Raw genomic sequence first — 22,425 nt, forward strand, 5'->3', positions numbered from 1 at the left:
CGTGTCATCGTGATCGACAGCGGTGATTGACAGTTTCTCAAAGCGTGGCGTCTGAGCTTCGGCAGGAGACTGAAGTGTTATTATTCGATTTCTGTGTTATTTTACCATGACAAAATGAGTTTAGCAGTAAACTACAGTTTCTGACATACATGATCCTGGTGGAACACTGTTTATTCGCTAAGGTCAGGGCTTTTTTCGGGCTTTATTAGTTTGCTGATACACGTACACCTAGCCACCCAGATAGCAAAATACACTCGGGCCAGTTCCAGCTAGATTCTCGCCTGCCGGAGACTTACCCCTCAAAGCTCAGACAGACTACCTCTGCTGGACCTACTCCGGATGCCTGGACTCACTGCCCGATTCCAGCCCGAGTCAATCGAGCCAGATGCGGCGGCCGAGCGAGCCGGAATCAGCCCGCGACGCCGCGAGTAGGTTATGCGCTGCGGCCCGGAGCTGGCACGATTGAATATATAAAATCGTCATATTTGTTAACGTTATTACATCCATTTGTGTTGATATGACAGCAAACGCATGCTGAGAAGTTCGGGGGGCGTGGTTGATTTTACATAAAGCGTTTGGTTGGAAGCTCGACTCCGCTCATTTTCGCGGCTCCTCCTCTGGCTCCATCAGACAGTCCTTCTGCGCATGTCAAGGCTCCAATTTCAGCAGTCTTTTGCGACAGTTTGTGCCCGTCAAGCAGGCGTTTTGCCCTCAAGGCGTTCAATGGGAAAAGGGGCTGTCGCGTCGTCCATATTTTTTACAGTCATTGGTCAAGTCAGTCAGTCGACAGCGGCCTCTGGTGGATTTACGCAAGAACAACAGGGGCAAATGGCACTCGCTAGAGAAATTTGAGATCTGAAAAAGTGTACACAGCGGCCTCTGCTGGAAATATATATAGCGGAATGTATCCATAATAAGCCTGGATTGAAAATAACCAGTTATAAATAGTTTAAAATTAAAAAAAAGTTTTAAAAAATAATAATAATAACCAAATTGACTTAAAAAGCAGTAGCAGACTACAATAAATAAATAACTAAACATCATATATCAGTTCCGGTCAGCCTCTATCACCAAACACTCATTTGTGTGTGAGAATTTCTACCGAGAGGTCATTGAGGTGGCGTTTAATGCCATGGAACTGCAACAGTCTTCAGTTCTGACAAATCCCGGGTGAAAAAAGGCCCTTGTTAAGAGTTTTCACAGCAGAGACAGACTGAGCTCAGAAGCTAATTATGGTGTCAACCTCCTGCTTTCTGCCTGCTCTCCTCCAGCTCCAATTAGTTTGATACAGCAGGGGTGTCAGGAGCAGAGCATTATAGCGTTATCAAAACACAGGTAAACAAACGCAGGCTGACACCTCCACGCTTCACTCAGGTACATCAGCACGAGTAAGAGCTTTCCAGATTGTGTTAGGGAGAACGGCTGAACAGAGAGCGCTGACACCAGTTAAAGACTCTGCGCTGATCACAGCATTTCAGCAGTGCTCCACGGTACTGTATACTGCCATCCAAAGGCAAAGCGCAGTAACTACACATTTAGCCTAAAGGCCTAAAATTATGGTGACAGAGGCAGTAGGTTATCAGCCACAATGCTAACCGGCTAGAATAAATCTCTGAAACACGAATATGCGCACCTTAAAGATGACAGCAGAATCCTCATTCAGCGACTAGTGCTTGGCAGGCGGCATGCAGGAATTACGGTTATTACTAAGCCATACTTACATCCTATTTCTGACCGAATATTCAGAGCATGATAAAAAATATAGGGAGCGCTTCACAGGTTGTCATTGTTCAAATATGAACCAATGTGAATATAAAACAACTTCAGCTTAGAAAAGCAGGCTAGGTGGAGTAGTGCTTTTACTGATGTTTTGTTGTTAAACTAAATAAATTCTACATCATCGATGCTGTCAAAGCTCCTTTATGACACTGAAAATAGTCACATCAATCGTTCGCCAGAAGATTTCAGTGGCTGAACAACACTTCTGTGCATATAACCCATTTGTAACAACAAAATGTACATCAGCTTTGCCTGAAGCTAAGTTTTAAAACAGAACATTACCTGTCTAACAGAAATACTTCAGCCATGGTGTCATCTTTCCTCCAGCGTGCAAAAGTAACTCCAATATAGATTCAGGATTTTAAAAAGTTTTGATTCAGCATGTTTTTACCACTGGCACGCTCTCTATTACTTTCTGCACTTCAACCCGCAGTGCGTGCATGCACAAATGGCGGATCTGCGTAATCAGCTGCCAGAATATAAACACATTTAGATCAATTACTTTAATCATTACTATTGGAATGTAAAGAGACTTTCAACCAGCACAACAAAAAAATTTTCGATTTCATTTTAAATGAAGACAATGACCTACTGCACCTTTAAAGTACAAATAAAATTAAAATTAGTATATGATTTGGTTAGCTCGCATTGCTAGTTTTGTAGTGAACAATTCATCTGTGCGTGTCATTAAGAAAAAAAAGTTTGCCTTTGTAATCTTTAATCAAAATCTGAAAATGCAGCTCCTGATTTTTTTATTTTTTTTTATTTTCCCTATCATTTTCAGATTAGGTACCCTATCATACACTTGGCGCAATAAAGGCAATTGGACTAGAAATAGCATCATGTCAGGCCAAACATATCCTGCATATGTTTGGCCTGACATGATGCTATTTCTAGTCCAATGCAACCCTAATTTTCCCATTTTACACCACGTTGTTTAAATAGCAAATCCATCTGCACCACTTTGTGGACTCATGGGTGTTCCAATCTAGAAAGGAGGTGTGTTAAGGCGCATTGTTGGCACATTGGTATTGTGAGGAACTAAAATAGACTGTGTAATAGACTAGCTGAAAGCAGGCTAAAGTCCAGCGCAGAGCACGTTAGTTGTGCGCCTCACTTACACATTGCTTAAAGCATGTAGGATGTAGAGCAATACACAAACGTTTTTACAAATGAAAAAGAATCAAAGGATTAAAATAACAAAAAGTATTACTTTCTACATAAATATAAAAACTAAAGCCTCATGCCTTCAACTCGAGAGGCTTTTTTTCCAGCTCATTCACAAGTATTTGCTTTTGTATAATGTTATTATTAGTAGCTACTGTGCTTATTCTCTTAATGAGAATAAGTATTATTTATTATATGCACATTTCTATTTGTTTTAATAAAAACAAGCTTAGGTTTGTCCATCTGTCAGATTTTGGACCATATGGAGTATGGCATGTGTGTGTTGACCACACTTCGTCATTATTGTTCATTTATTCATTTGCTGAAAATAAGAACTGAATTTACAAATAGTTTTGAAACAAATCTTTGTGCTTAAACTAAATTAATTATGTAGGCTAATGGATGTCTTCAGTGGAGTGTACAACACAGTTTCCTTAACCACTACAGAGGGAAAGAGAAAGAGAAAGTAAAGGCCGATTGGAGGAGGCTCGTTCTTTATACTCGCACTTTAGATGCTCAGTTTAACCGTTTTCTCGCTAATGAAGCTGGTATTTGTGAAGAAACATGAACACACTTTTTGGAAAGCCGGTATAAACCCGCAACATTTTCTTATTAATCTATGTTACACAGATAGACACGTTAAGCCATATGCATGTGATGATGAGAAAGTTACATAATGAACCAATGCTCATCACAAACAACTTTCCCACAAGCAGAAAAGAGTATCAGCGTAAAGAAGGTGCTCAGTGTCATTCACACAGCTACTAAACACCAGTATACACGCATAAAATTAAAGTCATGAAATAAACATTGTTTATCAACTATAGATGTTACCTAAATCTCTAATGTACATAACTGATGGGGAAACAACTACAAAGATCCATATTAGTGTCAACAAAAAGCATAAAAAGTGATGTACCATGCAGGGAATTCTGAGAAAGTCAGTTCACGGTTATTCGCCGTATACATTAAGGAAACATACTGTTAACCAGGTTACGGATTTTCGGATCTGTCCGTCTTTCGGATGAGATGTTAAACCGAGGTCCTGACTCTCTGTGGTCGTTAAAAATCCCAGGATTTTCTTCGAAAAAGAGTCTGCCCACTGTCCTCTGTCCATCATGGCCTCCTAACCATTCCCATATCATAATTGGCTTCATCACTCTGTTTCCTCTCCACCAATCAGCTGGTATGTGGTGTGCGGTTTGGCGCAAAATGGCTGCCGTTGCATCATACAGGTGGATGCTGCACACTGGTGGTGGATGAGGAGATTCCCCCCATTGTGTTAAGCACTTTGAGTGCCCAGAAAAGCACTATATTAATGTAAGGAATTATTATTATTATTATTATTATTATTATTATTTTACCTTAGTATTTTTACAGTTTTTTTACCGTTGAAATTGCGGCCATTTATATATAAATATTGTATATAAATACTTCTTATTAGTCAATAATATTACTGAAATTAATTTGTAAACTGAATGAATATACATTTACACACATTTACACAAGTAAATAAACAGAATCAATGATGGGATAAAAATCTGCGGGATTCTGCATGGGCAGATTCCGTGTGGGCCCATATATGAGTAGCCGAATACATTTCTGAAACATTCAAATATGACAACTAGATAAAGAACGTGTCAAAAATGTCAAAGTTTGCAACACTATCCGTGCCCTGACAGTATCAGAGGCTCCACCAAGGTACTACAGTATTTTATGCATATATAAAGCGGTATTTCTAGTCTATTATGGTCTATAATAAAGTAATAGGAGGTCCTCGAGCAGGTTTACATTGCGTGCGTTTGTACTTCAGGAGAATGTGGTATTTGTGCAGAAACGTGAATGCGTTTTTCTCTTTCTCTGATGGCGCGCGCAGCTTGAGTGCTCACTGACCTGTCATTATGATGAAAGACCACGGAGCGCGCGATTCGTTAATGGTGACAGGGGCCTTAATGAGTCCGAACCGTGCACCTGTTTCTCATCAAACCCCGCTGACTGATCGCGCTGTCAGACTCGCACAATGCGCTCTGAACGCTCTGCTCGCTTGAAACGCCGCCAAACTTCACCGGAGACAATTTTATAACTTTGTGCGAGATGACAGCAGGGTGATGGGTGCTTCATTATTTAAAACTATTTTATAGCTCGGGGATCAACAAGTCAGGGGAGTTGTGCTCAAATCGAGTCATTAGTGAAGAACACACACGACGGGAAAGATCAGAGGACTGTAACTCGCGCTCTACAGCACAAAACTGGGGAAGTGTTGCACACATATGAGAAAGTTTGCAGCTTTATCTATTTTTGTCATCTTTATTTCAGAGCAAGCTATCTACTGTAATTATGATGTTTGTGCAATTACATTAAAAATAGCAAATAACAAAAATGTTGAAAATATCAATGTTAATGTTTAAAATGATATAAAAATATATATGTAGAATTTTACAAATGTGGGAAATGTGTACATGTAAAATGAACATCATATTAATGTTCCCATAAACAGTTGAAGTCAGAATTATTAGCCCCCCTTTGATTTTTTTTTTAACACTTCCCAAATGATGTTCATCAGAGCAAGGAAATTTTCACAGTATGTCTGATAATATTTTTTCTTCTGAAGAAAGTCTTATTTGTTTTATTTCAGCAAAAATAAAATCAGTTTTTAATTTTTTATAAACCATTTTAAGGTCTGTATTAGTAGCCCCTTTAAGCTATATTTTTTTCGATAGTCTACACAACAAACCTGTCCTGGTCAAGTCTTTAAATGTCACTTTAAGCTGTATAGAAGTGTCTTGAAAAATCTAGTAAAATATTATTTACTGTCATCATGTAGGCTTAATCTTTTTCTCCCGTTTTTAGATTTCTGATCATGTCATATTTATTATTGTAGTAAATCATCTGATTTTCATTGAGCATATTCTTCTTTGATATTAATTATTCGAATTCTTATTCGAATTCTTATATTCAATAAGGTGCCGCTGTTTGGGGTCGAATGATAGTTACATCATCATTAACCTGCAGGCTGCTTTTTGCTCACGGTGCTGCGAGAAAACAAATAAATAAAAAGAGCGGAGCTGCGGCAAAAAAAAAAAAAGAATAAAAAGAGTGAGGCTATGGTCAAATAATTAAATAAAGGAAAAAAGTGTGACTGCTGAGAGTGCAAGCAGCTAGGGACACTTCCGGTCATCACGATAAACAATCTGGGCCTGATATAGAGCTAAATGAGGACTCTAAAAATTATAATATTGGATTTTATCATTTTAAAAGATCCGATTTGTGTTGTGTAGAAAATATTTCAAATAGTTTTATATAAAGCATTAAGGCTGTGAGATTAATCGAAATCGAATCGCAATTTGAAACGTTTCAATTAGCTAAATCGCAAGAGGCTGTGATACGAAGTATATATGTATTATTTAATTTATTTTTAATTTATTTAATTTTTTTGTGTGTGAAAGTCTTACTAACCAATTAAGTGAGCACACTTTTGTTCTGCCCAATCAGAATTCTGTGACCAAAGTATGCGAAACGGACACAATATAAAAATAATTTTAAAAAATGTTTTTAAAAAATGAAAAGTGCCGCAATTTGTATAATGGTGTCTGCTGCTTCAGCAGCATTAACAGACAAATTAATATCAAAGAAAAACAGGACATCGGTAATATGGGAATATTTCAGTTTTAAAGTCACAGACACCAAACAAAAACAGGTCATTTTAAAGAGTCGTCGCAGAATTGCTGACACAGCTTAGAGATTATTGACCTGAAGCTTAACTACAAAATAAAATCGCTAATCAAATCAAATTTAGACAGAAATTACATATTTTCCCCAAATCGCAGTCTGCACTATGTAATATATTTATCTATTTAAAATATTAAAACTGCAAATAATGAATGAAAAAAATATACTAAATAAAAAAATATATACTAACTCGTGCAGTATGGGGCAGTATTATGCCATATCTATCTATCTATCTATCTATCTATCTATCTATCTATCTATCTATCTATCTATCTATCTATCTATCTACCTATCTACCTACCTACCTACCTACCTACCTACCTACCTACCTATCTATCTATCTATCTATCTATCTATCTATCTATCTATCTATCTATCTATCTATCTATCTATCTATCTATCTATCTATCTATCTATCTATCTATCTATCTATCTATCTGCATACATGCATACATGCACACATACACACATACATAAACACATACATACATACATACAAACAAGGCAACATAAAATATATGTGCAGTTCTTTGCACAACATCAAATAAATGCTACATAACTTAATGTCTTTAACAGCTTAATGGTTTGTTTACATTATAACTAACGTGGTTCAAATGATGGAGAAATTACGGTTTTGGGAAACACCTGTCTCTACATAATTTTTTACCCAAAAGATGCATCGTATGATGGTAGTTAGTAGTGAGCAACAAGTTATGTTGTTGTTTGGGAAATGAACGCGAGGTCAGAAAAGTACATATACAGCAGAAAGAAAGAAAAAGTTTGCATTAAAAGCGTATTACATCTGCTCTTTTATCTCCTTTGTTTTGTTCCAGTACGACACAAAGCGCAGGATTTCAGCTGAACTGTCTCTGAGACACTCTTACTTCCAGACCCTAGGCGAGAACATCCTCTCCATACCTGACAGTAAGTTCATTGCAATCATTTCTGAAGAATCTGCTTACATAACAGCACCTCAACACAATTCTTACAGTCTGTCTTCTACCTCCGCCAAACAAACGAGACTGCTTTGATCATCACCCGCTTTGTCTTCTCTCGTATAGCCTCATCCGTGTTTTCACTGAGGGAGATTCAGCTACAGAAGGATCCGGGACATCGGAGTTCAGTATTCCAGCCTCCGGGTATTCAATTCTATTGCTTTGACATTACACTTCTGCATCTGCAGACCACAACTTGATCATGTTTAGTCATGCATAAGGCACACTTATCCAGTTCCCTAAACGTGTAAGATTTAATTGTGTGTTAAAGTGCCCCATCACGCTTGTTAGAATATCACCTTTCGTTTTGTGCATATTGTAGCTTCCTGCTTATGTAAAAGGTCTGCAAGGTTTTAGAGATCAAAGTGCTGGTTATCATGGTAAAACTGATACTGAATTTCCTGAAACGGTAATTCTTGGTTCTGTAACAAATTTGCATATGCAGACCCGTAGCCAAGAGGGGTTCGAAAGACTGACAACGGTCTGGAATATGTCCAATAAATGAGCTCAGAAATTGTCAAAATAACCCATTGAAAAAGGCTTTAAGACCAGTGTTGGGCACAGCAGTTACTTCTCACAAATAGTAACTGAGTTAGTAACTGAGTTACATAATTTTCTAAAACAAATTACCAGGGAAAGTAACTACTGTGTTACTTTTAAAGAAATCTAATTTGTCAAATGACTAAAATAAATATAAAACATTGTACACTAATTTACACTAATTTAATGTTGTTGTGGGACAATGTGAGATACAATCATCGAATGTAACATTTATTCATTCATTCATGTTCTTTTCGGCTTAGTTCATTGATTAATTAGGGATCACCACAGCGGAATGAACCACCAACTTATCCAGCATATGTTTTACGCAGCGGATGCCCTTCCAGGGCAACCCAACACCAGGAAACACCCATACACTATGTCCAATATAGCTTATTCATTTCACCTGTACCACGTCTTTGGACTTTTGGAGGAAACCTATAATGGGGAGAACATGAGCAATCGTCATAGCAGCGTCAGCCAATGAAATTAGTTCCAGCTACTATCTTAGCTGGTGTATTTGCATACAGCGACGCTTCCGTCGGCGCTTGAAAAGTTGAGCAAGTCCCAACTTCTGCAGCGAGCAACTACACCGACGGATCCACAATGCAGTTCAAAGTAAATGGGAAGCGTTGAAGCTGACGTGTGAATGGGGCGTAAGGCAATCGTGCTACCCACTTGCCCACCATGTATGTATGTATGTATATATATATATATATATATATATATATATATATATATATATATATATATATATATATATATATATATATATCGTGCATACAGTTTTTATGTGCTCTAGTTCCTCAAATAAAGAGGATTTGAAACATGGAATTTAAAAAGAGTTTTGTTAATGAGTTAAAGATTAGAAGCCCCAGTTTGGGATTTTGTTCTACTAAAATTTACAAAAGTGATTTTATACATGCACATAGAAAGCATTTGGGCGACATGGTGGCTTCGCCTCACAGCAAGAGGGTCACTGGTTCGAGTCCTGGCTGGGTCAGTTGGCATTTCCCTGTGGAGTCTGCATGTTCCTTCTGTGTTGGCGTGGGTTTCATCCAAGTGTTCCATTTTCCCCCACAGTCCAGAGACATGCGTGAATCGAACAAACTAATTTGGCCATAGTGTATGTGTGTGAATGAGTGTGTATGGATGTTTCCCAGTACTGGGTTGCAGCTAGAAGGGCATCCGCTGTGTGAAACATATGCTGGATAAGTTGGCGGTTCATTCAGGGGTGACCCCCGATGAATAAAAGGACTAAGCAGAAGGAAAATGAATGTCTGATAGAGGCATTTTAGATGAGGGAAAAAAAAAAGGTTTTGAACATCAAAATATTGCTAAAACGATGGTCTAAACTACAAAATTTCCTATGAAGACTTTGAATTAACAATCACATCTTTAAATAAAAATGGTAAAAATGCATTTTCTTGGCCTCTTTGAATAAGTATAAGCTGTATTACATTAAAATGATCACGTATTTTTTTTAATTATTTGGGACTTTTGTCAATAATATGCAGTTTGTGGGAAATCATTCCAGGATCAAAAGCCACTGTGAAATCTTGATAAAAAGGTCCACTTTTTGCAGTTATTTCACCAGGCTGGCTACGGGCCTGTAATTCCATATAGTTTTCATTGGCTGCCCATGAACAATATCTATTTTGACACTTAAGCACTGCAGTTTTATGAGACTGGAAATCTTTGCTTCATGTGTTGACATGTCAAAAATATTCTCTTTTTTTTGTGTGCTGTGAAAGCAAATGCACTTTTGCTCTACCAAAGAATTAGGACTCATGCACAAATTGATACAAATGTCATCAATGGTAATGATATTATCTTATATGTGTACATTTAAAACAATTATGTATATTTTAAATAAAAAACAAACTCGTAATGTTGTGTTTAATTAATTAAAAAGTACAATAATTATGCTCATAATTATAAATACTACAGAACAAAATGAAAAATTATTGATAATTTTTAATATTTACACTATAAAAAGCGATTAGTTGACCTTTTTTAAAAGTGAGTAAACCCCTTACTTTTAAAAGCAATTAGTTGGCTTTACTTTAAAATATATATATATTTAAAATTAATTTGTGATTAATTAATTAAAAGTGATTAATTATAAAAACTAAGTTCGGTCAGCTTAACAGGTAACAGGTTTTCTCACTTTAAGTAGTGCCAGCTTGTCGCTTTTAAGGCAACAGGCTTACTCTCTTTATTTAAAGTGATAGTTCACCCAAAACTGAACATTTACTCACTATTTACTCTCCTTCAAGTGATTCCAAACGTTTATGACTTTCATTCTACTGTTGAACATAAAAGACAATATTTTGAAGAACGCTGAAAATCTGTAACCATCAACTTCCATAGTATTTTTCTCCTACTATGGAAATCAATAGTTACAGGTTTTCAGCTTTTTTACTTATTTTGAACTCAACAGAAGAAAGAAACCCAAACAGGAACAAGTAAAGTGTGAGTAAATGATTACACAATATTTGGTTTTAGGTGAACTATCCCGTTAAGTAAAGTAACCAATCGCTTTTTAGAGTGTAAATTCTTGATGTGTAAGAAATATATTAGATTTACACAAACTAACCGTACAAGAAAGGAGAGTTAATTCAACATTTGCACACTGCAATAGACCTAATGGTTTCTTTCTTGGTCTTACTTTAAAAAGTGAGTGAACCAGTTGCTTTAAAATTAAGTAAATGAACTATGTGATTTATTTAAAAAACTAAGTTAAGTCAACTTAACAGGTAAAAACTTTAAATATCGTGAACTTGTCGCTTTTAAGCCAACAGGCTTTCCTGCTTTATTTAAAGTGATAGTTCAGCCAAAAATGAACATTTACTCGTTATTTACTGACCTTCAAGTGATTCCAAATGTTTAAATGTTTCATTTTCCTGCTAAGCACAAGAGAAGATATTTGGAAAAACGCTGAAAATCTGTAACCATCGACTTCCATAGTAGGACAAAAATTGTTTGGAAGTCAATTTTCAGCTTTTTTTCCCTTATTTTAAGCTCAACAAAAGAAAAAAAACTCAAACTAGTTCGTAACTAATCGCTTTTTATCGTGTAAATTCTTGATGTGCAAGAAATAAATCAGATTTACACAAGCTAACCGTACAAGAAAGCAAAGTAAATTCAACATTTGCACACTGCAATAAACATACTGGTTTCTTTCTTGGCCTTACTTGAAGTGAGTAAACCAGTTGCTTTAAAATTAAGTAAATGAACTATGTGATTAATTTAAAAAACTAAGTTAAGTCAACTTAACAGGTAACAACTTTAAATATCGTCAACTTGTCGCTTTTAAGACAACAGGCTTTCCCGCTTTATTTAAAGTAATAGTTCAGCCAAAGATGAACATTTACTTGCTATTTACTGACCTTCAAGTGATTCCAAATGTTTATAAGTTTCATTTTCCTGTTAAGCACAAGAGAAGATACTTTGAAAAACGCTGAAAATCTGTAACCATCGACTTCCCTAGTAGGACAAAAAAAATACTATGGATGTCGATTTTCAGCTTTTTTCCTTATTTTAAGCTCAACAAAAGAAAAAAACTCAAACCAGTTTGGAACAACTAAAGTGCGAGTAAATGATGACACAATATTTGATTTTAGGTGAACTATCCCTTTAAGTAAAGTAACTAATCGCCTTTAAGAGTGTAAATTCTTGATGTGCAAGAAATAAATCAGATTTACACAAACTAACCGTTCAAGAAAGGAGAGTTAAATCAGCATTTAGATAGACAAGCTGCTTTCGTTCTGAAATATTTAACTACTACAGAGCATTCAAGACACTCAAACAATGCAAATGTTTATGAGACTGAAACACCTTGGTTCGTGTGTCAACATGTCGAGAAGATGCTGTTTTCTGTGCTATGAAAGAAAAGCCAGTTCGCCTGCTCTTCCAAAGGATCAGGACTCAAATTGATATGAATGTCATCATTACTATTCATGGTTTTTTCCTGTATTGAAAAAGCATGTGCAACTGAAAATGAACTCATTTTAATGTGCATTTGGTTTCTGATAAATACAGTCTTAAGGCCTGTGCACACCGGGATGCTTTTTGCTTGCGTTTTCCGTCGACATTTAACGCCTTGAGATTTGGTTCTTCAAACAAGTTCGCGAATCACATTAGAATGTCTAGATAAACCGATCTGAGATCGCTGCGTGTGTTGTGAAGGACAGATCTATCGATCCTCGAAAGTAAAGTAAGTAAAGTTTATTTATAAAGCACATTTACTTCAGTTTGGCACTGACCAAAGTGCTGAACAAAACCATAGCACACACTCTAAAAGAGTAAAAGATAACAATAAAAGTAATAATAGGAATAAAAGTATTACAGCAACAACCACAATAAAGATTAAAAGCCTGGGAATGCAATAGAATAAAAATGTGTCTTAAGTCTGGACTTAAAAATAGAGAGAGAAGAAGCACTTGTAATATCCGGTGGTAGCTGGTTCCACAAACGAGGAGCAGCGACTGCAAAGGCTCTATCCCCTTTCAGTTTGAGTCGTGACCGAGGAACTTGAAGTAAAATTTTATTTGAGGACCTAAGAGACCGAGGAGTTGACTGTAAGTTAATAAGCTCTGATATATAAGAAGGTGCTTGCCCATTCAGTGCTTTAAAAACAATAAGTAAAATCTTGAACTGAATTCTAAAATTAACAGGAAGCCAATGAAGGGATGCTAAAACTGGTGAGATATGAGCATGTTTTTTGGTGCCTGTTAAAAGTCTAGCTGCCGCATTTTGAACCAACTGCAACCGTGCCAATGAGGATTGGGGGAGACCAACATATAGAGAATTGCAATAGTCTAGGCGGGACGTGATAAAAGCATGTATGACCTTTGAAATTATGATCAGCAATGCAACGATTGGCTGACGGCACAGCAGCGTAATGACCTCATCTGATTAATATTCAATTATCTATGTGAGCAAAATTACATCAAATTAGCAGTAAACGGTTTGTTAAATATGACACGCAGTAACCTTCCACATTTGTTGTGAACTGCAGGCTTTACACTTTCATGTGTCAAGAGTATTCATCATTTATTTCAATGCAAATCAATGTATTTAGTTCTACATTTAGAAAAGATGTTCTTTATTATAGTAGCCGTTTTTTAATCAGTGTAAAGAATAACTGGTTGTTTACAAAAGAGTTTTCATATTGGTAAAGGCGTCTGCAACTTTTGTGAAGCATCAAATCACTGGCATATTAACTATCAAAACATGTTTATGACTGCATAAATGTATTATTGCTTTAAAAAAAAGTCACATATTGGGCATGTTTATTATACACAATTTGTACTAAAGCGATCTAAAAAGTTCATATCAATAAGTTTTCTCTTTGCATCACCAGGTGGCAGTCTTTGTACTTTCATTTCGAGGGTGCAGATTGAATATGTTTTATTAATATGTATAACTTTATTTATTTTAATAATGACTATAACTTTATATATATAGTTAAAAATATGTACCATTTTCCCAAGTGTATATAACTACTACTGTAAGAAAATATCAGAATTCAGAACATACTTTCTGTATTATCTTTGCTTGAACTGAGCCGATCTAATCCTGTTTACATGAATTGAACCTGCTGCTGATCAGGTTTGAGCTAGCAGAACTGTTGCTATGACAACAACTTTCGAATCAGCTTTGAAGAATGAAACGATCCTGGATCGTGTCAAATCGTCAATATCCAAATCCAGCTAACTGAGTAATCCACGTACAAAGAACGGACCCCAGGGGTGCATTTCCCAAAACCATCATTGGCCACTAAGGTCGCAAGTTCCGTCGTTACAAACATAATTTGTTGATTTGTCATTTCCCAAATTCGTCGCTCCAACGAAGATTCACAAACTGCGTTGCAAACTTGAGCACTCGCAACTACACCTCTGGAGCTGTAGTTAGAAACATAGTTCCAAGCTGTCATATGCTACATGTCACTTCTCGTGACTGTTTGGTTGTGAGACGTAGTTTGCAAATAGAGACAAAGTTGTTGGCGATAATCCTATTGTAAAGTCATGCAATTTAAAACCCCCAGTCCTGATCCATCTTACAGTGTAAACACAGCATCGACGAAGCGCTACCCCAGATAGTCATGCAGTTTGCAACTTTGACAATCGTGCAGTCTGAACACGGCATTAGAGCATAATAAGTTGTTGTAATACATACTCTCATCATGTACTCTTGCAGATTTGTCTAACAAGTGATTTTCTCTAATCCCAGGTCGAGGCAAGAACCGCAGACAAAGCATATTCTGAGGAGAGGAATCAAAGAGATGCGAATGAAGAGATCGGCAGAACAAAAACACTATGAAGCAAACAGCTTTGTTTTCTCATCCAAAACAGCAATGCATGCATGCATCCTTCCATATACACACATTTATTACAGTCGGTACTTCAGAAAACAGACTGAAATTAATTAAATCAGCCTATAGTTTTACCAATACTATTATAGTCATTTCCAAACCTAAACCCATGAAGCTCACAGCTGTAGGCTACTCAATGAAAAGACATCCCAATTGTCTAGACTTGAGTTGGCCTGGATCTAGTAGTACTTTCAGGTGTGCAGATTTAGCATTTTTAATTGTATGTGTGTGTGTGTGCGTGTGTGTGTGTGTATGTGTGTGTGTGTGTGTGTGTGTGTGTGTGTGTTTATGTGCAAGAAACATGACCGACTTTTCCCATTCAGTGAAATTTCCTCCATTTCAGTTTGAGGTTTGACTTGTTTTGCCATATGTGTTTGATTGATCGTTGGATGAGCTCATATTATGGTTTACTTTACAACCATTCATCCATTACTAGAATATTTAGATGGTAAATTGTCATTACTATTTGAGCCATTGAATATAGAGAATTACTTGAATTTTGTCACGATATACCATTGAATTCTGACTACGTAAGGTGCTGCAAGTGGTCTTTTTTTATTTTATTTAATCCCCCATTTACTATTGTTATTCTGGGTTTTTTTCATTATAAGCATTGAATTACATTAACTTGATACAATTGAATAATTCACATTACAACATTTAAATATAAATACATAAGATTATGTACTTAATGGCTTTAAATGAAATGCAATCCCCTGAAGGACTGTGAATTTCATATTATATATGAATATATACATATATACATATATACATAATATATACATATTATATAATTTCATATTATATATATATTATATATATTTATGTATGTGTATATATATTTATAAAATATGTATATATATATATATATATATATATATATATATATAAAAATTTAATATTTGATATTTTTTCCCAAAGTTCTCTGTAACGGTGGGAAGAATTTTCTCAATACATTTCTAAAGATAATAGGTTTATTAACTAATTTAGGTGCAATTAAAGTTTGTTTTAATTGTAAAAGAATCGTACATTTGAAATGGTTCTCTAAAATGATTCAGTTGAACAGCTGAAACTCTCAGTCAAAGATGATTTGAATAATGAAAACCAAAGAAACAGTGTTAACTTAAATTTAACCTTTAAACTTTTTAAAACTGTGGTTGTTTTAAAAGATCTAAACAACAGCACATACAAACATGATAGCGTTTGTGTTGATTTATGCAAATATAACTGAGGCCGTACTCACTCTATGTACAGTTGACTTGAACCGGGCCAAAGCACGCTTGTCCCCCCTCCTGTCTCCCCCGACGACCCGCACTCACATTACGTTCGGCCTAGGCACACTTACGTCATCGATGCTGCACTGTTCAGTAAGCGCTTTCGCTCGGCGGAGATTTCTTTAGTTATATTTTTTTGTCGTTTGGGATGCGGTGACACACAGTCAAATATTTCGCACATAAACAATCATAAAGTCCTCGTGCTGCAGAAATTAGGAGGTTTGCTGAAGGTGCAGCTGTCGTGCAGTGAGAAGTTTGCGTCTTAAATAATCTATGACAGTTTGCATTCATTGAGCGGTAAGAATGATTAATAAATCCATATCAAACCCTTAAAAGTCACTTCTTGTCTTTAGTTTTGGGCTCAGGCACATTTTGCACTCACACACAAGCGTACCGCGCCAAAGCCCAAGAGAACCATGCTCTGGCACACCTCTTCGAACCGGTTCAGGTTCGGCCAAGTGAACGCTTCTGAGCTCGATTCAGAGCACTCACACTTCTCAAACGATCCGGGAAACGGGTATTGGCACGGTTCAGATAGCATAGTGTGAGTACACCACAAATATAATTTAGGTCAATGTCAATAGAAAGTGACCATTATTTTTAAAATACAGAATTTAGTTCTTCTGGAAAACATTTTTAATTACATTTAAATTGTGTTGTAACATATACTGTAAATTACCATTCAATTTGTAAGATGCCCATGCACCAAGGTTGCATTTCTTTGGAAATTCTAAATATGTAATTGTAGTCAGATTTATTAGCCGTCCTGGATATGTTTTTCCCCAATTTTTGTTTAGCAGATTTGTTTCAACACATTTATAAACATAATAGTTTAAATAACTGATTTCTAATAACTGTTTTCTTTCTATCTTTGCCATGAAGACAGTACATAATATTTGAATAAATATTTTTCAAGATACTAGTATTCAGCTTAGAAGCTTTAAAGGTTAATTAGGCAAGTTAGGGTAATTAGGCAAGTCATTGTATAATGATGGTTTATACAATGGCTTAAAATGGCTTATTAAATAAATGATTTTATTGTTATATTATTACAATGGCCTAAGACTTTCTCCAGAAGAAAAAATATTATCGAAATTACTGTGAAAAGAGGGGGGGGGTAAATAATTTTTTCACTCAACTATATATGGACATCAAATTTTCAGAAATGGACATTCAATACACTGTAAAACCCAATAAGTTAAGGTAACTCAAACCATTTGAGGAAACTGATTGCAACAAACCATTTAAGTTCAAAAACTAAACATAATGAGTACTAGCCATCTGATATTACTACCTGACAAAAGTCCCGTGTCGAACCCAGTTGTAAGAGAGACAAATAATAACTTGACTTCTAGTTGATTATTTGGAAAAGTGGCAGAAGGTCGATTTTTCTGACGAATCATCTGTTGAACTGCATCCCAATCATCACAAATACAACAGGAGACCTATTGGAACCAACATGGAACAAAGATTCTCACAGAAATCAGTCAAGTTTGGTGAAGGAAAAATCATGGTTTGATCAAGCTCATGGGAGTCATACACAATATATATTTTTTTTTTCAATATTCTTGACTTTATATTCTAGACTAGGTATGTCAAACTCAATTCCTGGAGGGCCACAGCCCTGCATAGTTTAGTTCCAACCCTAATTAAACACACCTGATCAAACTAATTAAGTCCTTCAGGCTTGTTTGAAACCTACAGGTAAGTGTGTGAGAACAGGGTTGGAACTAAAATGTGCAGGGCTGCGGCCCTCCAGGAATTGAGTTTGACATCTCTGTTCTAGACAGTACATTATTTCTGTTAAGTGAAAAGACTTTTGTCTAAGCAAAGTCAGACTTTACTGTCTTAATTAAATAATTAAAAATCAAGGCATGATCATATTTTATTTAGCTAAAATAAGCGTAATCTAGAGGCCTTTGCCTTTCATATAAGCCACTTCTGATACCAAATGATCAACTAGAAGTCAAGTTATTATTTGTTTATAAACTTGGATAGGTGACAAGACTTTTGTCAGGTAGTGTACTGTATATTGCGATCATAATTTTCGAAAGTATTACAATGTTTTGTAACGTGTGTTAATTTAATTTGTTGAGCTCCCAGTACAGTTTAATTGAGCCCTCGGAATTAGATTTCCATCCTGTTCTCAAAATGATTGAAAAGTAACAACTAATCTAATTTATAATACGAAGGAGCTGTGTTACTCCAACAACCACAAAAAAAAAAATCACTTTCAGCATCTTTAACTTAGTTAGTAATTTACAATATCATCAAAAGGTGCCTTTTGCAGACCGTAAGAGATGATGGGGCCAATTTTACGCCTTTAAAAAAAATCTACTTCAATTTCTCAAGGATCTCGGTCCTTTTAAGTAATTGCACACGCAGTTATTGGTATTGCCATTTGAGCTAATTGCTACTCTGTATTCGCACATGGCATGCAAGTGTCCTGGAACTGAAACCTAATGTTGTTCACTTTCTCCTACTGTATCTTGTAGTTTTAAAATCAACGCACTATGACTCTTTATTGTAAACGGCACTGAGCACATGCTAGTGGAGAAAAACTCAAAGCGTGACCTCCAGGGAAACGAAATACTATTGAAAATGACTGACAAAGAAAAAAAAACATATATAATGACTTATAAGGAATTTAGTTTAACATCACTCCAGCAGTGGCACTAATTTATGTGTTTTGTGGTAAATGAGAATATTTTAAATACTCTATTGAAAAGAATTAATATATACAAATATATGTATTTTGACAGGTGTTTATTCTCAGTGAGTTTTTGCCAGAAAAAAGTAAATAAACAACAATATTAAATGCTCTTAGATGATGTCTAAATGTTTTATAAAAGATTTAGATTTTTGTATGAGATGTGATATTAAATATTTTGTGTGATTTGTTTATTCTATTATGATATTCTGAAGCTGAATGTATTGTGACTGCGAAAATGCCAAAAGTAATTAAATAATAAACTAAATAAATGACGACGTTGAGTTGGACCATGGGAATGTTTCCATCCTCGGCTCTAACAATGGTCTTACTGTCTTGCATGATGCTGTTTGTCATTAGTACACTTCACAAAGTAAACTAAAAGTAGGACTTGGTTTTGGCAACGTATAAGTGATTATACACTGCAGGGCACTCAGATAAAAATGTGTTTAAATGAGTGTGTTTGTGTCAAATTGTGAAAATAACGCTTTTAACGAGACAGAAGAACTTTCCGACCTGTCAGATCTTTACGCTGGAAATGAAACATACAGTAAAGCCTCCAAACATGATGTCGCCTCAGGCAGCAATGCGTGATTTCTTCACCTCAGTTTTGTTAGTTTTGATAGCGAGCGAATTATGTGGGAGGACCAACTCGTAGAGAAACACACCTGTTGCACGAATCAGTTTTGGGTGTTTGAATCTTTTACCGAATCGATTCGTTTGAGTCACCAAACCTTCGAAAACACCAATTGATCGCCTCACAATTGAGTTAAACTCATTATACGCGAATTAGTTGGTTAAAATGGGAAAGCTAGTTGTGTTTCAGAAATATTTAAAGAAATATTTCATCTAAAGATGATTATTTTATATTAGTTTTTTATCCACCAGACTATCCAAAATCTAGGTGGCTTTTTCTTTAGCAAAACATTAACGCTTTAACTGCCTGCTGTACCAAATGGTTGAGCATATAGCTTGACTGTTTTAAATAATCAGTGTTAAAGTCAAAAGAATAACTATTTTAAATAATGGTTTAAAATACACACACAGCATTGTTGGTTTACAAAATAATCAAACAACACACATAATCTTGTTGCACTACTACACTTGATTTTGGTTTCGTTGTAAAAAAAACAACAACAAAAAGCATGTTAAATGAGATCTGAAATATTTTATGGCATACTTCAAAAAATAAAGATGATTTAGGATTCAAAAATGTTTTATTATGAATCTATTTTTTAATAAATTGGTCTTACACTTCATATTTTTAAATTTTTATAGTATATGTATTAATTCCTGTACTTTTACCATAAACTGACATATCTACCAGAGGTTGATATTTTTAGAAATTAAGGGATGTGTTAAAAATGCTAGTGTGTTAAGTAGTGACATTAGGACTTAAGAAAGGCAATCTATTTTTTTCTTAGTGGGGCAGTTAAAGGGTTAAAGTCTTATTTATTTTGCTGAAACCAGTCAAAGTCCTGCCCAGGTTACAATTTTTGCTTACCTGGATGTTCTGTTGGTTAGTCATGACGGGTATTTGTTTACTTTTTTCTTATTTTTTTACAAAAAGAGAGCATCTCTTAAGATTAGGGACATTTTATCATGACGTACATCCAATTGAAATAGTCCTAAAAATTTAAATAAATTAATTAATGAAGGGTGATGCATGATTTTGTTCTTTGAGATCCAATGGGGTAAATGCACACGGTTTTTAATTTTCAGTCTTTCCATTACAAAATTGCTACGTTTAAGATCTGATTTCTTTAAAAATCAATAATCTTCACTGCCTGTTAGATATATGATATGAAGTGCGTCTCAGACCGGACAAGAAGCACTGCGTAAATTATATTTTCCCCCGCCATATCTTTAAAATATGACAATTTATTTTACCCCAGTATTTTCAATGGAGTTTACCCTGCTGGTATTGATCGCGCTAGTGGTCTTTCATCTTGTTTTACGCTTGAACAACTAAATTAATACCTAAGTATATTTAACTGAATGTATTGTAATTACTTTACAACACCCATGCTGTAAAAGAAAATTTGTGTAATTGAAAATAGTCACATTAAGCTTTCACTGGAAGTTTATCATTGGCTGAAAAACACTAACTGTGCATATACACCGTTGGATCACTGGAAGATGGAAGTCTTCATGAATAGATGCCAGATCTGAAATGAGACATGCCCTGATAGCCCCTCCTAAAATACATTTCATGTGACCAGAAGTAAAGAAAAGTCATTATGAGGGGAGGGAAGATTGTGGTATTCGATTAAAAAAATGATGAGGGCAAATAAATTTTTAAAAAATAAGGAAGTGCACAGATACAAGCACAAGTGTTACTGTAAAGGAGAGTATTTTTGATGTCATTCCAGCTTTAAGTTGTTACAAATTTAAAAAAAAAAACCACTTAGATAAACAAACCATGAAACATTCTGGGAGAGCTTGTTTTTGGTAACAAAAAAAGAACCTACAGAGAATGTTACTAGAACGTTCTTATTTGGTTCCCAAAACCCCAGCCTGATCTCAGGAGGAAACATAACTATTTTACTTATAGACAGAAAAGTGGCTAATTTGTTTAGACTTATACAATTGCATTTATATGAAAGCTTACATTTTATAAAAGGAGGCATGCGTCCAAACCCCAAGACTGAACTTACACATTTGGTATGACCACATGTTACTAAAATGTATGAATGACATTTTACAAATTTAAATTAATCAGCCACTTAATTAAAAAGTTTGAGTTGCCATGAGATTGCGTTGCAAAAAACATAAGAATTTTGGGTATCTGGGTGAGGAAAAAAATAAATTAAAAAACACTACAAAAAAGATATTCAGAAATAAGTAAATTAATACCAATGGCTCCTGACAATACAATAAGGCCATATGAAGCAAAATGATTAGTCTGTGCAAGAAACTGAAAAACATTTACAGCATATATACAGCTTCGACAGTCTTGAGTGTGTTCACAGCCATCAAGAATGCAACATTTATAAATGTTTCCGATCTAATATGAATATAACTTTTCTTTTGCTTTATCAAGTACCATTTTAATGAACAATATGACATCGGTGTAAACAAACAGCATCAATGGAACAGGTATCTTTTGCCCCAGACAGAAAGGATATATATATATATATATATATATATATATATATATATATATATATATATATATATATATATATATATATATATATTTACTTGAAAACGTGTAGGTTTTTTAACTATTAACCATGTGAAAAAGGGCTTTTTAATATTTTTTCCACATTTTTCGAGTGCCTTTGACTGATTTTTGCAGTTTTTTTCTGATGAATCCCTTACCCAAAAAGCACCGGCACATTATTTAAGCTACACCTGAGCCCTTTTTGTTTGATTTAGAATTTTCCCACCCTTCACTGACAAAGGTGCAGAAATTGTGCCATACATGAGCTAATTTGTCCTATTTTTGATTTTAAAATAACTTATTGAAAAAGGCTTTAAGACTAAGATGAACCATCTGTTGGCTGTCGCTTCAGTGTGACTTCGGCTAATCAGTTTTGGCCAATGCTAACAAATACTTTTCATGAGTACAACATCCAGCTGTGCAAGAAAACACATTCTGACATAAGAGAAGTCATCTTTCGCTACTGTATGGTTGAGAAAACATTTTAACTTTTATTTTAAACCTTGAAGCTTTTTCTTAAAAACAAAAAAATGACCTATATAAACATGTGAAGCACCAAAAGCGGCCCATATTAAAATTGATTTGAATGCTATTTTGGCTAAAATAGTCAAAACATGTGGTTATGATGACCATCCGACAAGCTAATTCAATATAGTGTTTAAAATGTCACCTAAATGCAGTCTTTA

The 22,425-nt window shown here is 35.2% G+C and overlaps 3 protein-coding genes across 6 annotated transcripts in view; 2 read left to right on the top strand and 1 right to left on the bottom strand.

The window, feature by feature from the left end:
• Positions 1 to 18,849, top strand: part of cdk18 (cyclin dependent kinase 18) — a 149,540-nt gene extending 130,691 nt beyond the window's left edge. Inside the window, exons 14-17 of one of the 2 annotated variants that reach the window (XR_012387301.1) lie at positions 7,509 to 7,599; positions 7,737 to 7,814; positions 14,448 to 14,931; positions 17,623 to 18,849. Coding sequence is in view for 1 of the 2 variants with exons in the window: in XM_001919300.8 (XP_001919335.2) it covers positions 7,509 to 7,599; positions 7,737 to 7,814; positions 14,448 to 14,482 (204 nt within the window). In the remaining variant the exon portion in view is untranslated. Of the gene's footprint in view, positions 1 to 7,508; positions 7,600 to 7,736; positions 7,815 to 14,447; positions 15,309 to 17,622 lie in introns of those variants that run through there. The other variant, XM_001919300.8, reaches the window with a different exon arrangement.
• sox13 (SRY-box transcription factor 13) overlaps positions 1 to 22,425 on the top strand; it is a 675,553-nt gene that overhangs the window by 642,751 nt on the left and 10,377 nt on the right. The gene's annotated exons all lie outside the window — the stretch shown is intronic.
• The window catches only part of blacat1 (BLACAT1 overlapping LEMD1 locus), a 272,886-nt gene that overhangs the window by 249,845 nt on the left and 616 nt on the right, over positions 1 to 22,425 (bottom strand). The window contains exon 1 of one of the 3 annotated variants that reach the window (XR_012387306.1): positions 19,090 to 19,200. The exons of 1 other annotated variant lie outside the window; for it this stretch is intronic. The gene's annotated coding sequence lies outside the window, so the exon portion shown is untranslated. Of the gene's footprint in view, positions 1 to 14,393; positions 14,479 to 19,089; positions 19,201 to 22,425 lie in introns of those variants that run through there. One more of the 3 variants, XR_012387308.1, reaches the window with a different exon arrangement.

The sequence above is a fragment of the Danio rerio genome, chromosome 11 (assembly GCF_049306965.1).
Source record: "Danio rerio strain Tuebingen ecotype United States chromosome 11, GRCz12tu, whole genome shotgun sequence".
Lineage (NCBI taxonomy): Eukaryota > Metazoa > Chordata > Actinopteri > Cypriniformes > Danionidae > Danio > Danio rerio.